The sequence below is a fragment of the Danio rerio genome, chromosome 12 (genome assembly GCF_049306965.1).
Source record: "Danio rerio strain Tuebingen ecotype United States chromosome 12, GRCz12tu, whole genome shotgun sequence".
NCBI lineage: Eukaryota > Metazoa > Chordata > Actinopteri > Cypriniformes > Danionidae > Danio > Danio rerio.
The window spans coordinates 46,256,239-46,271,270 of record NC_133187.1 but is presented as its reverse complement, the minus strand read 5'-3'; the positions used below and the strand labels follow the sequence as shown (position 1 = coordinate 46,271,270).

Below are 15,032 nucleotides of genomic sequence, written 5' to 3'. Positions count from 1 at the left end.
TGATTAATGAAAATAATCTCAGTCTCATTCATACTCATTAAAACCATAACTTATACCTGCGTAGCCTGTATAAAGTATAGTTTAAATTGCTTTGACTAAAAGTGTCCAAAAATCATCAAAGATTATCTTCCATCTATGAAATCATTAAAGCATGTATATCTGAATTTAATAGATATAATAAAGTCAAGTCCCCTTTAAATGAATATATGTATATATCTTGTATTATTGAAAAAATATGAAGCCTTTTTGTGCCAAAAAGGAAATGTAAAGCTCAGGCTGGAGGGAATGGAGGACACTTAAGGCTGATTTATACTTCTGCGTCAAACACCGGCGTATGCTACGGCGCTGATGCGTAGCCCTTTGCCATGGCCGTCGGCGTCGCTGACGTGCACCTCTCAAAAATTGTAACTACACGTCGCAACGACACGTAGCGTAAGCTCTGTGTTTGGTCGGCTTGGTAGCGCTGACGAGTCTGGGCGGGACTGAGAGCCACGCGAATGGCGCGAGCTGGACTCGAGCCCAATAGAGCAATTGTTTACAAGTGTGGAGTTCTGTAAAGGAGCTCCTGATGGAAAGTTTGGTTTTGTGTTTACCTCATAGTTAAAGTCCGCCGGTTCCTGCCTCAAAATGAGCGAGTTTGAGTTTAAAAAGCAAAACAGCAGAGAAGAAACTCGACACAGAGGAACATTAACACCTCACTGCCAACTAGCGTTTCTGAAGTGTTAATGCAGACCGACAGAGACAGCGCGCAGAAGTATAATTGCACAACTACGCGCGTTGCATGCGGCGTGGGTCACGCCGGTCACTTGACACAGAAGTATAAACCAGGCTTTACAGTACATCTTGAGGTGCTAGTTGAGCCACAGCTCAAACAAAACTTTCCTGGATTGCATGAAGAATAAGCACATTTCAGTGATGCATTTGACATTTTTATGAACTTTAAGAAATACTGATTTAAGTAGAACTGCAGAAAGTGTCATTTTTACATATTTTACACATCAGCTGTTACTCCTAATTTCTCTCAACACATATACAGAAGAGCTGACAGTCATTAAATTAGAAAAAACGGTAACACTTTATAATAACTACACACTATAAATCATTTATTAAGCATTAGCAAATAGTGAACTCATTATCTGTTAAGCATTAACTCTACATTAATAAACGTTAGTAAGCAGTTAATAACTACAGCTACAAATGCTCTATTCTTGACTTATAAGCACCTATATAATGTGTTTAATGATGGTATTTTCATACTTAGATTAGTAATGAAAAATAAATCATTAACTAAGTATCGCATTATTTACAAACCGTTTGTATTTAAGAGTAGTTGAGGGTTTTTAGGATGAGTTAGTAACTGATTAATAAACTATTGAAATCAACATTTATATGTCTTATTATTCAGGCATATAGTAATGGTTACTATATATGTTAATAAATGCTTTATTAACTCAACTTCATGCAGTTTTGTGACCTAATCTAAAGTGAGGACTATTTATGCTTTATAAATCCTATATAAATGACAAATAAAGGGACAGCATGCCAAACTGGCTTATAATCAATCATCAGCCAAGTGTGAACTCCTGAAATGTAGATACTGTCACTTAATGAATAGGGGACAAAGTAGAGTGACGGCTGCCAAAATGTAGCTTATATCTAAACGAGGAAAACAGATACAGAGTTTGTTTTAACGGCACAAATCAGCACACGGTCAAAAAATTAATGCTCAATATCTCAGACCCCAAACCAGCACAAACATTTGCTTTTGCAGCACACATCAACACAAACATAGCACAAACGCATAGTTTTGGGGATTATTTGTTTTTATGGGGTGCCAACTTCACGGAGGTCAGAAGATAACAGCATGCAAATCAAGGCAAAGGCAGATTCAGCATGACTATAGTGGAGCATGACTCTTTTATGGGTTTTATTGTAATACGTTAAAATTAATATACATTTTTTTTACACTACAATGCGTTAGTAAATATGGTTGACGAAATTTTTGCTAATTATTTACAAATATTATTAAATAAATTAAGAAATTTCCCATGGCAACTTTAATGTAATACAGTTCGGCCCACAGCTCTCAATCAAGCTTGGATTTTGGCCCTTCATAAGAGTTTGGGCACCCCTGGTCTAACTGTGCGTTCACACCGAAGGCAGAGAGAGCATCAAAGGTCGCTCTGGCTGCCCAGGCGACAACACTGTCTGCCTTCAGCTCCAGCAGCTAGAGCGTCAAAATTCGCTACTTAGATCTGATATTTAAAGGGGCAGTTGCAGCAAATTAGTTACATTCCTGCATAAAACGTGCTTTCTAGCGTCAAAATGTGCGCACTTTTTATCTAACTTATTTAACAATGGAAGATCAAGTTGCGTGTGGTGTGGCTTTGCTCTACTTAATTATCCAATGTGTCTGAAATATACTGAAGCAGCAATACTGTTTTGTACTGTCGCATGAGATTCCGGCCTTTTTAAAGATATATATATATATATATATATATATAACATTAATGTACATCAGTAACTTGCCAGAAACATTTAATGCATGTTCCAGTAAGAAAACATTGTAAATAATTGAAAATCCGGCGACCGCAATAATCAAACCCTTGGGAACAACTTTGGTCGGAACCAAAGTTCACAGGTCTGTGTTCTCTGAACTCCTCTCAAGCAGTGGACTTCTTCATTCTTATTGCTTGCCACCAAACTGCGTCATAGCTCATACCATAAAGTTAACTTGATTTCAAATCTCCTCAACGCCCACACCGAGGAAGACATACAGCGCTGCTCCTTGCCGCTTATCCCCGCTGGCTGTCATTGAAAATGAATGACTTCTGTCAACTTTGACGCTCTCGCCTGCTTTTGGTGTGAACGTACGGTTAGGGATGGTCAAAAGTGCAATTATAGATGTAATTACAGAAATTTATTACAGATGTAATTACATGCAGGTATTTAGTCAAATATAAGTACAATGTAAAAACATGCGATTATAAAATAATTACATTGTAACTGATTATTATGTTCAGTATAAGGACATCCTAGTTAAGGCCACTTAATAGACTGTAAAATGGGACCGCATGTTTTTGCAATGTCGATACCCTTCTGAGAGGTGGTATGGTACAGTTTACTGTTTTAGTGTTTCTGGCAGTGGAAATGGAATTAAATGTGTTTTATACCTTATCATACCATACCATACCATGGAAACCAGCCATTATTGTGTGTTTTTTAAAGCCACTGGTGCATGCCAAAACTATAAGTCATGTGATGCCCAAATGCTCAAAAAACTTTATGCCAAGCCAATATTCCACACTTTCACCTTGTTAGTAAATATTATCAGTAGGGAAGTATTGTAACGTAAAACAGAAAGTGAGGATGTGCCATCAGCAGTTTAGCACTGAAGGTCATTTAATATTTGCTGTAAAAATGCGTCTCTGCTATTGGCTGTAATGTGAAGTAAATGCACTCTTTGCTCATGAAATGTTGGCCAATTGACAACAACAACTCTATACTTACACAAATACCTTCCTATTGTTCTGTACTTAATCTACTGTACACTCCCTTAAGAGGGTTTATGCGTGCCAATGACGTCATTCAGGGATTTCTGTTGCAGGTATTTATATTGACATGACATGGTGGCATTTTTGTCAATGTTAGTTACCGATTTATTTTTTTATTTTTTTATTTAAATAAGTGTCGAATTAAAAGATTGTTGAACTCTCAACTATGTCAACAATACGATTAGTTTCTGTTTGGAGTTTCTGAGTTTCTGTTTGGGATTTCCGCTCACTGCTTCTGTTCAACAAACCTACAAAGGAAAATAAACACTGATTCATTTATAATTTGTATTTATCCACATATAATTCGAAATAGATAGAGAAGAACAACATTTTAGAAGGTTGAAAACAAGAAAAAATTTAAAATGTTTGTGTATGTCTGTCTGTAGTGTGAAATTATGGAACAGTCTAGATCAGACTCTCAAACAATGTCAGGATCATTAATCAATAAAAAAGTTGGATAAGTATGTATTATTAAAGGAATATAATGATGAAGGTGATTGAAAAAGGATAAAATCAGAAAGGTAAGATATATTTTTGGTACCACTTTACAATAAGGTTCATTAGTTAATGCATTTACTAACATGAACTAATCATGAACAACACATGTACAGCATTTATTAATCATAATTGAACATTTACTAATGCATTAATAACATCCAAGTCAATGCTTGTTAACATTAGTTAATGCACCATGAGTTAACATTAACTAACTATGAACAATTGTATTTTCATTAACTAACGTTAACTAACATGAACAAATACAGTAGTAAATGTATTGTTCATTGTTTGTTCCCATTAGTAAATGCATTACTTAACATTAACTAATGAACCTTAATGTAAAGTGTGACCATATTTTTTTTTATTAATGGCTGTTTGCAGTACTGTGCATTTATTATTTTTTTGGGTCTATGTTACAAAATGTAAAGGTACAAATGGAATCAAACATATAATTTTTCAAAGATGCCAAAATTATCAAATGTATCTCATGTAAAAAGAAGAGAAAAGTAAAAGAAGAAATATGTTTAAAGAGCCCATATTATATATGAAATAGGGTCATATCTTGGTTGTAAGGGTCTCCAACAACAGTCTAATATGCATGCAAGGTCAAAAAAACACTTTCATGGTCTTATAATCTGCATTTATTTTTACCTAATTATCCCAGCGACTCCTGTATGAATCGTCCAGTGATTCATTTGTTCCCAAACCCCTCCTTAGCGTGAAGCTAATCTGCGCTAATTGGACCGATGACAGTCTGTCGCGATTGGTCGACTGCCTTCAGTCAGAGAGTGAAATGCCCAACAGCTAATCAGCAATATAAAAGTAATCACAGTTCATACACGCTCGATAGTGTAGGCGTGGATTTTAGCTGCCAGTTAGTGAATGTAAATACAGTCGATGGACTTGAAAATACAGACGACTAACTATTTTATTGACCAAAAACTCCAAAAACTGTCGAGGAGATCACATAGCTTGTCTCACTCTGCTCTTTTCAAAGACACACACACAAACACACATATTGCCCTCGTCCTTGTGCGCGCGCACACACACACAAAAACACACACACACCTCTGGATGACAACGTGCGTGCACACAAACACACACAAATACCTCCAGACGACAGGGCACGCACACACACACTCACACACACACTGCCCTCGTCCACGGAGCTCTGTAAACAAAGCAGCACGCGTCGCGTTTTTAATGTGGCTTTGCACGCGATAAGAGAATATAGCCAGTTAACCTGATACAGTACACGCGGTTACAAGTAACAAATCACAACTAAATACATTTGCAAGCTAGAGTCAACGAGGCAACAACTTTAATCGCAAGTACTTACACTTGAGAAATGGAGGAAGAAACCCCTCCTGACGTCCATCAGTAAGTTACTCTTTACTGATCCTTCCTTTAACAAACGCAGATGAAGTATTTTTTGTAGCATGTAGTTTGCAGTTGTTTCCAACTGCTTGGTTATAATGCTGAGGTTTCATCTTTGGGTAGAGACTCGATAATATCCATCTGCAGTGTGACTTCAATCGACCGGCATGTTTGTGTGTGTGTGTCTGGGTTTCTGCGTCAGAGGGCGGGGCCTCAGGTTTGAAATCTCCCGGGTTTGCGCGTGCATGTGAATAACTTGGTTTCGCTCGTACGTCATGGCGAAACACCTAATGAATCGGTATCAAGGCGACTCGTTTGAAGCACTATGAGTCGACTCTTTTATAGATGAATCAACAGTTTTAAACACTGTACACTAACATATTTAAGCCTTAGCTGGATACTTCACTTCACTTAGAGCTGTGTTACACACTACATGGAGGGTAATTTTCAAAAACCCATAATATGGGCTCTTTAAGTAATAGACAAATGATTTATGTGGTAATGTGGGGTGGGAAAACGATAAGCTCGTGCTTCATCCCACTATATTTTCGACCATGTTGAAATGTATTTTTCGTTACTGATATTTTATGTATGCTATTTCTGTTAAAAAAATAACTAAATCAAATCAAATCAAATCAAAATGGATGTTAAATCTGAACTAAGCAGTTTCCATTGACTGCTGTTTTGTGAATTAGTCAAAGTAATCTCATCTGCTTTTGTTCTAGTCTTCTTCCTGAAACAGTGTCAATGAAGTTCATTCTAAAAACAGCACATTTGTCATTCTGGCTCCTATAGGCTAGCTTGATGTTATTATCTTAACATCTAAAAGTTGCATGATAACAGATTGTAAAACAAAGGTTTTAGGCACAACTACACATGTTCAATTCTCTTTCTAATCAAACAAAATAGTTCAGATAAGGGACACGTCCAAAATATGCACTGTTGGTGTGTCTATAGATTAGGGTTGGGAAATGCTGCCGTCAACACGAGCATTTAAAACCAGTAAAACTTCCTGCTAACCCACAGTAGTAAAACTGAGGTAAGAGAAAAGCTTTATTCCGCATTGTATAAATTAATTATTCTGTAATGTGTGTGTGTGTGTGTGTGTGTGTGTGTGTGTGTGTGTGTGTAATTATGATTATATCATTAAATGTTTTGTTCTACGTTTTATATTTTAATTAAATGGATTGTAATAGTGTCTGTTTTATTTTTTAAAACAGTAAAAAAGTACTATACATTGAGGCGACACATGAAACTGTATATGTATACATATTGTTTTTTACTTTATATAATAAATTAAGAAATAAATAATTGTGATAATGTAACAATTATTTTCTATTTTTAATATTGTACTTTGTACTCAATGATTGGGCTATATTTTTGTTATTAAAAGATTCATTTTTATCATTATTACACTTCAGTCTTCAGTGTCACATGATCCTTTGGAAATTATTCTAATATGCAGATTTGATTGTTACTTGTTATTATTTTCTTTGGGGGTTTTACATAGATTTTACAGTCATTTTTATGTCAAATTGAAATAGCTGTTCCTCGGGTCTTCAGACATTCAGGGGTACGTTTCTGAAAACCATTGTTAGCTAAGGTCGCAAGCTGCGTAGTTACAGTTTGTTGATTTGGCATTTCCCAAATCTGTCATTCCAATGAACATTTGCAGACTGCATCTGAAACATTCTAACATTTAAACTTGGAATAATTTAAAAAAGAAAAAGCATTCTCAAGTCATCACTCTTAGTGATTTAATATACAATATCCTACTTAATATTAAATAATATATTATTATTATTATTATTATTATTATTATTATTATTATTATTATTTTATTATTATATTGTTAATGGATGTAGGCCTAATTTACAGTAGGCTGTTTTTTAAGAAATTTTAAAAATCCTACATAATAAAAATAATAATAATAATAATAATAATAATAATAATAATAATATGTATTTTATTATTATCATTGAGTAGATTTTTTTCATTTCCTAATAAACAGCCTACTGTACTGTAGCAATGTTTTATATATAAGATTAGAATACATGTTAGCATAATGATTTTATATAGGATATTCTCAATAATATTTGTAAAGAAAACATATATAGGTCCTATATGTGTCGTTTACGTATTTCAATTAATATAGAAAATGCATGTCTTTTTTTATTTATTTATTTATTTTTTTGCCAAAACTAATATTGGATTTTATAAAAATGTGAGTTCATGTAAAACAATCATTTTTTCTGTAAAGAAGTAGCTACTCCACACAGTTTAGAGCTTTGGTTGGCAAACTTTTTAGACCCTAGGGCCACATCAAGTTTTGCAAACCAAGTGAAGGGCCACATGTCAAATTCTTCAAAAAATAACTTTTAAGTAAAATTTACAAGTCAAATTATTTTGCACTGCTATTTAAATTTACTTATCAATCATCATAAAACAATAAAATAAACCCTTATCAAATATAATGCTAATAATGTCATAATTTTTACAATGGAGAATAGAAAAGTTATTGTCTGATAGAAAAAATATCATATGAACACATTAAAAATAATTCTTAAAAATTACTATTCAGTCAAATTTACAATAATCTAATTTGCACTGTTTTTAGAATATACAGATCAATCACCATAAACTTCATAAAACCCCAAATCTTAAAGTGGAAAATATATTCTATGACAAAAATTGTCATACACACATTTAACCAGCAATTATTATATAATTTGAGTCAAATTCACAACTATCTCATTTGAGCTTGTATTATTATGCTCATATCAATCATTATAAAACTATGACATAAAACGGAAAATAAATATTAGTCTTTGTTATTTCAAGTTATGTTATTATGAGTGTGTTAATGTGAACATTGAGCCTGGTCTCCTTTCTTCGCGAGGGTGTCAAAGTCTGGAGTCTGCTATGGTAAAAACGTGAGGCGCAGCAGGCAGTGAAACGCGAGGCGTGCAGGGCGCAGAAGCAGCGCGCAAACCCTCGTGGCCATTAGTAAACCATTCAAAAGAGGCGCCTCTTAAGCGCGTTCAGTGTGATCAGCCCCTTAGGTTGTAGTCTTTAAAAGCAGCAATATTTTCTATTAGACATACCGCTTTCTGTCCGCTTTTGGTGAAGAAGTATTTTGTTGTCCATTCTTCCTTAAACACACGACATTCAGAGTCAATTTATTTTTATTTTTTTGCCCGACTCATTTTCATTAAAGGTCGAGTGCATTTTAATATCTGAGAGTGTGTTCTAATTCTACTGGTTGCTCTAACTGTACTGCATGCAATACTGCCATCACATGGTGTTCACTTGCATTTTTAATTTACTAATTCTGAACCAAACAGTTTCTCGGAAGCAGCATTTTAAAAACTCCCTCGCGGGCCGGATGAAAGTGTTCAGCAGGCCGCATATGGTCCACGGGCCGTAGTTTGCCAACCTCTGGTTTAGAGTGTCATTATGGAGGTTTTATGTTTTAACTAACATGGTTAAAATGATGCATCTGTGACAGAGAAACTACAGTTTGGGGAAACACTCCTCACTACATCGTTATTTTCCCAAATGATGCATCATACTATGATAGTTCAGTCTCGAGTTATGTCATTGTTTCGGAAACTCACCCCAGAATGGACGATTTGATTTCTAAATGTGTATGTTACTACATTGTAACACACTTTACAGTACAGTCTGTACAACATGTACATTTTAATCAGTCCCAATATTATCAAATTAATTTTAATAATTAAACATAATTTATAATTAAATGCTAGTTTAAAAAAATGTCTGCGAATACAGTTTTATGAATGGGATTTTATCCTACAAACACTGACTTAACATTATGTAAAAAAATGGATGAAGATTGTTCTTTGATCACAGATAAAGGACTCGTACATTCTGTTGTTATCTCTGACATCATCATGAGATTATCTCTGCTTTTAGCACATCTGCTGGTGCTCTTTTCAGTTTTGGCACTTGGTAAGGTTTTGTATCCTATATTTACGCCACATCAGTTTTTACACGTGTCTTTCTGAATCTAACAGTCTTTCTTTTCAACAGTCAGAACACAAACAACTGCAAAGCTACTGGCAGGTAATTTTATATTATCGATTAAATCAGCAATTCATTAATTTGCTTTTACTCATTTTTATATTCTAGGTTAAATGGTATTTATGTACGACAAGGTTTTTACGTTGTTATTTTCACTAGTGATGGGAAGTTTGGATCATTTTACTGACTCGGATCTTTGAGTCATACTGTTACATTATTACAGACAACAAACAGAAAGTAATGCAAACCAGGCTGTTTTAATGACAGGCTTGAGTAATGGCGTGCAAATCTCATAATGGTTATAGAAAGTCAAACTGTTTCCCATCGGAAGGAATTCGTGGAATGTAGAATAAGCAACAAAAGACACAAAGGAGACATCTCGTGAGAAAACAGTGATAGCATTGGGTCAGATGAGTTCAAGCAAAGACTATAGAATACACCAGACAAGTCACTCGTATACTTTTGAGTGGGAAAGAGTGCAACTGTCTATATGGTGAATAAAGCCCCCCCTTCTAATACAGGATCCAATCGGCAAACGCTATAAAGCAATAAAGCACCCCTTCTTATAAAGGAGCCAATCAGGGATTGCTTTAGAATGATCCTTCTCCAGGGGAGGGGCTTGGACTAGACATGAGTTTCTGCAGATTTTGTGTGATACGAACATTTAGAAATTAACCGAAAGAGACAGTTGTTGTTTAATATTATTGGTTATTCATGATATGAAATGTAATCGTAAGCTTGGCAAGTAGTTTTGGAGAATTTGATGTTTCCCCGTTTCATAGATGGCTACCGAGTAAAATGCCTTAAAGAAACTTGTTAAAGTAAGCGAATTGTACACCAGATTACTTTAGTAGTGGTGCTGATAAGGCAGTGTAAAGATGATGAAGTTCAAAACCAACCCAGGCTCATTCTGAAAACGTAGTGCCGTGGACGTTTCTGAAGACCGCAAATTACATAGCCGGAGGTATGCAGGGCTGCATTTTTTATTTTTTATTACACTACGGGGAGGTATGACGCAGCTCCTTTTGGCGCTCGCCAGCTAACCGCTTATCTCTGTGTCAAGGGCGTTCTCGCCCCAACCAGTTTGTCCAGTTAGTTCGTCGTGTTTGTCGGTGGACTTGAGATGCAGAGACAAGTTGACCATGACAAAGACCAGGTTCAAGTCTGGAAAAAAAATGGTTCCAGAAATCAGGTTAGAAAAAACAGAATCAAAAAAATAAAACAAACAAAGGAATAACAGGGTGAGAATGTGGTAAAACCTGAAAATGTAGTGAAAATCAGACAATGGCTTTTCTTTTTATGGACGGCTTTTGTAAATCGCTGGTTGGGTTTAAGGAAGGTAGCGGGTGGGCGGATCAATCAATAAAATTGGTTGGGTTTAGGGGAGGAAAAGGATGGGTCAGCCGATTGACTGGTCGGCCCCTCAGTCAGTCAGTCAGACAGACGGTCGGTCGACAGGGGCCTCTGCTGGGTTTATGCGAGAACAGCACGGACGCGAACGGCACTCCTTGGAGAAATTTGAGATGCAAAAAAGTGCACACAGCAGCCTCTTGCGAAAACAAAAATACGTACCTCCCGGGACGTAACCCCCCCTTGTGTGCAATGTTTTGAGTGCCCAATAATGACAATAATACATTTTCATCATAATAGGAATTAATCTGCCTCATTTTTTAACTTTGCAGAGCCGTATCTGCTTAATTAGACCTGCTACGCTACTGTATTTTATTATGGGTCAATATGGTGGTACATGGAGAGACAATTCGTTTCTGAGGTGGTACTTGGTGAAAAAGGTTGGAGAACCACTGATCTAATACACATTATAATATGTTTGTTAATTATATAGTAATGCAAATTATTTTATCAAGCATTTCCTTTCAGATGAGTCTTTGGCTTCTTGACTTTAGTATTTTCCAAACGAAGAGATTCTCTACAATTTGCTATATTTAACTTTATTTTATTCCTCTTTTAGGTGCTTTATATCTCAGCCCACAAATGTATAATATGTAATTTCAGCTATTTAACTTGATAACTTCTTTTTAACAGACCCCTCTTATGACCCCTGCAATAATTACACTGTGCTGAATGATTCATGGAGATCCACCAAGAATACATACAACAGCTCTTTACTATATTGTGACCAATATGTCAACTGGTTCGGCTGGTATCGTCTCTTCATTAATGGTCAGAGTGCACAGATGCCAGACACGTGTGTTGCAATGTATAGTTGTGGCGCTCAGGGTCCCCTGTGGCTGAGTGGAGGACATCCAACAGTTCAGGATGGAGTGGTCACTCGAGATGTCTGTGCTCGTGATACCAGCTGCTGTAATGTTAAAGCCCGTCCAATTAGAGTCAAAGCCTGTCCAGGAGGTTATTATGTCTATGAGTTAGTTAACCCATCAATTGGCTGCTATAACGCATACTGTGCAGGTAAGAATATTTAGCATTCACCCATCTATGTGTTTATGTAATATGTCGGTGTTGATTGTTTTTGGAAGGAACATTAAATGAATGTAATTTTTTTTTTTTGCAGATGTTGCGAACAATACTGCCACTCCAGTGACAACCTTAGCTGGTAAAGTAGTTTTGCTGAAACTATTATTTTATTATATATATATATATATATATATATATATATATATATATATATATATATATATATATATATATATATAAATAAAATGATGGCCGAATAATTTTGTCTTTGAAATGGTGTTTCAAAAATTAATAACTGCTCTTATTCTAGCCGAAATAAAACAAATGACTTCCTCCAGAAGAAAAAATATTATCAGACATACTGTGAAAATTTCCTTGTTCTGTTAAACATCATTTGGGAAAAATAAAAAATAAAAAAATCCTAAAGGGGGTTGATAATTCTGACTTTAACTGTATATATATGTATATATATATATATATATATATATATATATATATATATATATATATATATATACACACACACACACACACACACACACAAACACACACACACACACACACACACACACACACACACACACACACACACACACACACACACACACACACACAACAGTTCCGTCTGATTCCTGAATCTGATTGGCTGATAGCCGTGATATATTAAAGTAATATCAGCACTCTTACAGCCTCTTCACCCTTGCGTATTACTTTACTCTCACAAGTGGCAAGAAGAGGACTACAGTTTGACAAATATTGCAGCTGTTGGACAACATAATGTACTTTAGGCTCTCTAGTCAAGAATGTAGCTATTTAGACTGCAATTTATAAGGATAGTGCCTATTTTAAAATATTTATAACTTCAGAGAATCAGTGCTTTGGCTGCCATCAGCCTGTCTTAGCAGACCAAGGAAAGTGACGGTTCCCTCACAAGATGGCGACAGAGACCACATAATAAGCCGTCATGCTGCGCTCACACCAGATGCAGACCACAGAAATAAATCATGCTATTTGTGCGTAAATAGACGCGTGAACATTTTCAGTTTACTTGCTTCATTTGTGTGTCAAAAAAGTCCAAATTATTAGCCCCCCTTACAATTTATTAATTTTTTATAAATATTTTGCAAATTATGTTTAACAGAGCAAAAAAAAAAAAAAAAAGTTCACAGTATGTCTGATAATATTTTTTCTTCTGGAGAAATGTTAACTTAATTAAATGTTAATGTAAATATGCTTTTTTTAACACATGGCAGCACCAGGAATCTTCTACACATTCGGTTCCTCAGCAGGAGATGCAATAAATCCTGCTGATGATGATGGAGGCTCCTCTGCTATTACACTGCTAAGTCCATTTCAGTTCTTTGGCCGCACATACCAGCAGATTTATGTAAGAATTTGATTTCATCCTTATTCTAAGACATGATCAGTAGCATCTGTGGTTGTGATATTAAGGGTATTTCTCCTGTTTCAGGTTAATAATAATGGACACCTCACATTCAGCCAGGCTTCTTCCGAGTTTGTTCCCTACTCATTTCCTGCTTTTGGAAGTCAAGATATAATTGCTGGACTCTGGACTGACCTTGATAACCGAGTAAGAGGAGTCATCTCTTATCATCAATACACTAATGGAAGTGTTCTCACTCGCGCCACTCAGGATATCAACAGTTATTTCCCAAATCTGACCTTCACTGCTTCTTGGGTTTTTGTTGCAACGTGGGATAAAGTCGCTTACTTCAGCTTGACCAACACAGTATGGTTGATAGACTTCTGTTTTAACTTTATCCATGATTTAATTTTAAAATGAGTTGACAAAAAAGTTGACAAAATTTAAAATGTTGACAAAATCTGTGTATGTCAATCTTGCAGGAAACATCCTTTCAAGTGGTTTTAATTTCAGGCGGTAACTATTCATTTATTCTGATGAATTATGGGGACATTGCTGTAACAAGACACCAAGTAGAGGTAAAATAGTTCTGTACTGAGAGTTCAGTTTTTTATTACTACCAGTATATGTCCTCTGTAAATACAGATTTTATGAGTATTGTTTTATATACGTTTCAGGCTGGTTATGACACTGTGACCTCCACAAACTACTTTGTGATTCCTGGATCAATCAATGGGAGCTCCATCTTAAACCTTAACACCTCCAGTAATGTCGGAGTTCAAGGCCGATGGGCCTTCAGGGTGGACAGTGGACCAAGAAGCAACATCTTTAAAAGTATGGTTTATCTTGCTTAACATATATTTGATAGCAATCCATGCTTTGTCTGTTTTGTTTGCTTTTTCTGTCCAACAATCACAACTAAGTATTTTATTTGTGTTCTGTGTGTGCTTGTGTTAACTTTAGGAGTTGTTGGACTTCAAGTAAGGTTTTCCTCATTTGTAGACCTCACACAGAATGGAAACACTGATATCGTTTTACAGCAAGTACGTCATGTTTATCACAAATATGTTTACTTATAAAATAGTACTAAAATAGTAAAAAGTAGTGCTCATTCATGATTTGTGAAAACTATGTCATTTGTGTTTGTTGGTCTGTCTTCATTTCAGGTCAAACAGGAGCTGGTCAGATACGGTCTGCCAAACAACATAATGATAAAAGTTAGAAAAGTGCAGAAGATAAATCTGTAAACAGTGTGTTTTTTTTTTAAGAAAAAGAAAACATAAAACAAACTAAACCTTTGCATTTAGGATTTATATCAAACCTCACTAGAGATGCAAAATTTCACAACCCAGTACCCAGAAACACCCATACACGAGGGCAAATTTAGTTTATTCAATTCACCTATAGCGCATGTGTTTGGACTGTGGGGGAAACCGGAGCACCTGGAGGAAATCCACCCCAACAAGGGGAGAAAATGCAAACTCCACACAGAAATGCCAACAGACCCAGCCAGGACTCGAACCAGTGACTTTCTTGCTGTAAGGCAACAGTGTTAACCACTGAGCCACTATGCCACCCACTGTGGTAACCATTCATTCATTCATTCATTCATTTTCTTGTCGGCTTAGTCTCTTTATTAATCAGGGGTCGCCACAGCGGAATGAACCGACAACTTATCCAGCACATTTTGTACGCAGCGGATGCCCTTCCAGCCGCAACCCATCTCTGGGAAACATCCACAC

The 15,032-nt window shown here is 35.8% G+C and overlaps 1 protein-coding gene across 2 annotated transcripts; it reads left to right on the top strand.

The window, feature by feature from the left end:
* The first annotated feature begins 6,185 nt into the window (after positions 1 to 6,185).
* LOC103910027 (uncharacterized) lies at positions 6,186 to 14,550 on the top strand. Of its 2 annotated transcripts, XM_073918903.1 has the most exons (11): positions 6,186 to 6,468; positions 9,303 to 9,401; positions 9,483 to 9,515; positions 11,517 to 11,900; positions 12,004 to 12,045; positions 13,160 to 13,293; positions 13,378 to 13,656; positions 13,773 to 13,868; positions 13,968 to 14,124; positions 14,254 to 14,333; positions 14,457 to 14,550. In XM_073918903.1, exons 2-11 carry the CDS (start codon positions 9,344 to 9,346, stop codon positions 14,535 to 14,537), a joined length of 1,344 nt encoding a protein of 447 aa, XP_073775004.1. In that variant the 5' UTR covers positions 6,186 to 6,468; positions 9,303 to 9,343; the 3' UTR covers positions 14,538 to 14,550. The 2 variants fall into 2 exon arrangements, with proteins under 2 accessions (XP_073775004.1, XP_017210065.2); XM_017354576.4 differs by lacking the exon at positions 6,186 to 6,468 and having other exon boundaries at positions 9,203 to 9,401.
* The last annotated feature ends 482 nt before the right edge of the window (positions 14,551 to 15,032 follow it).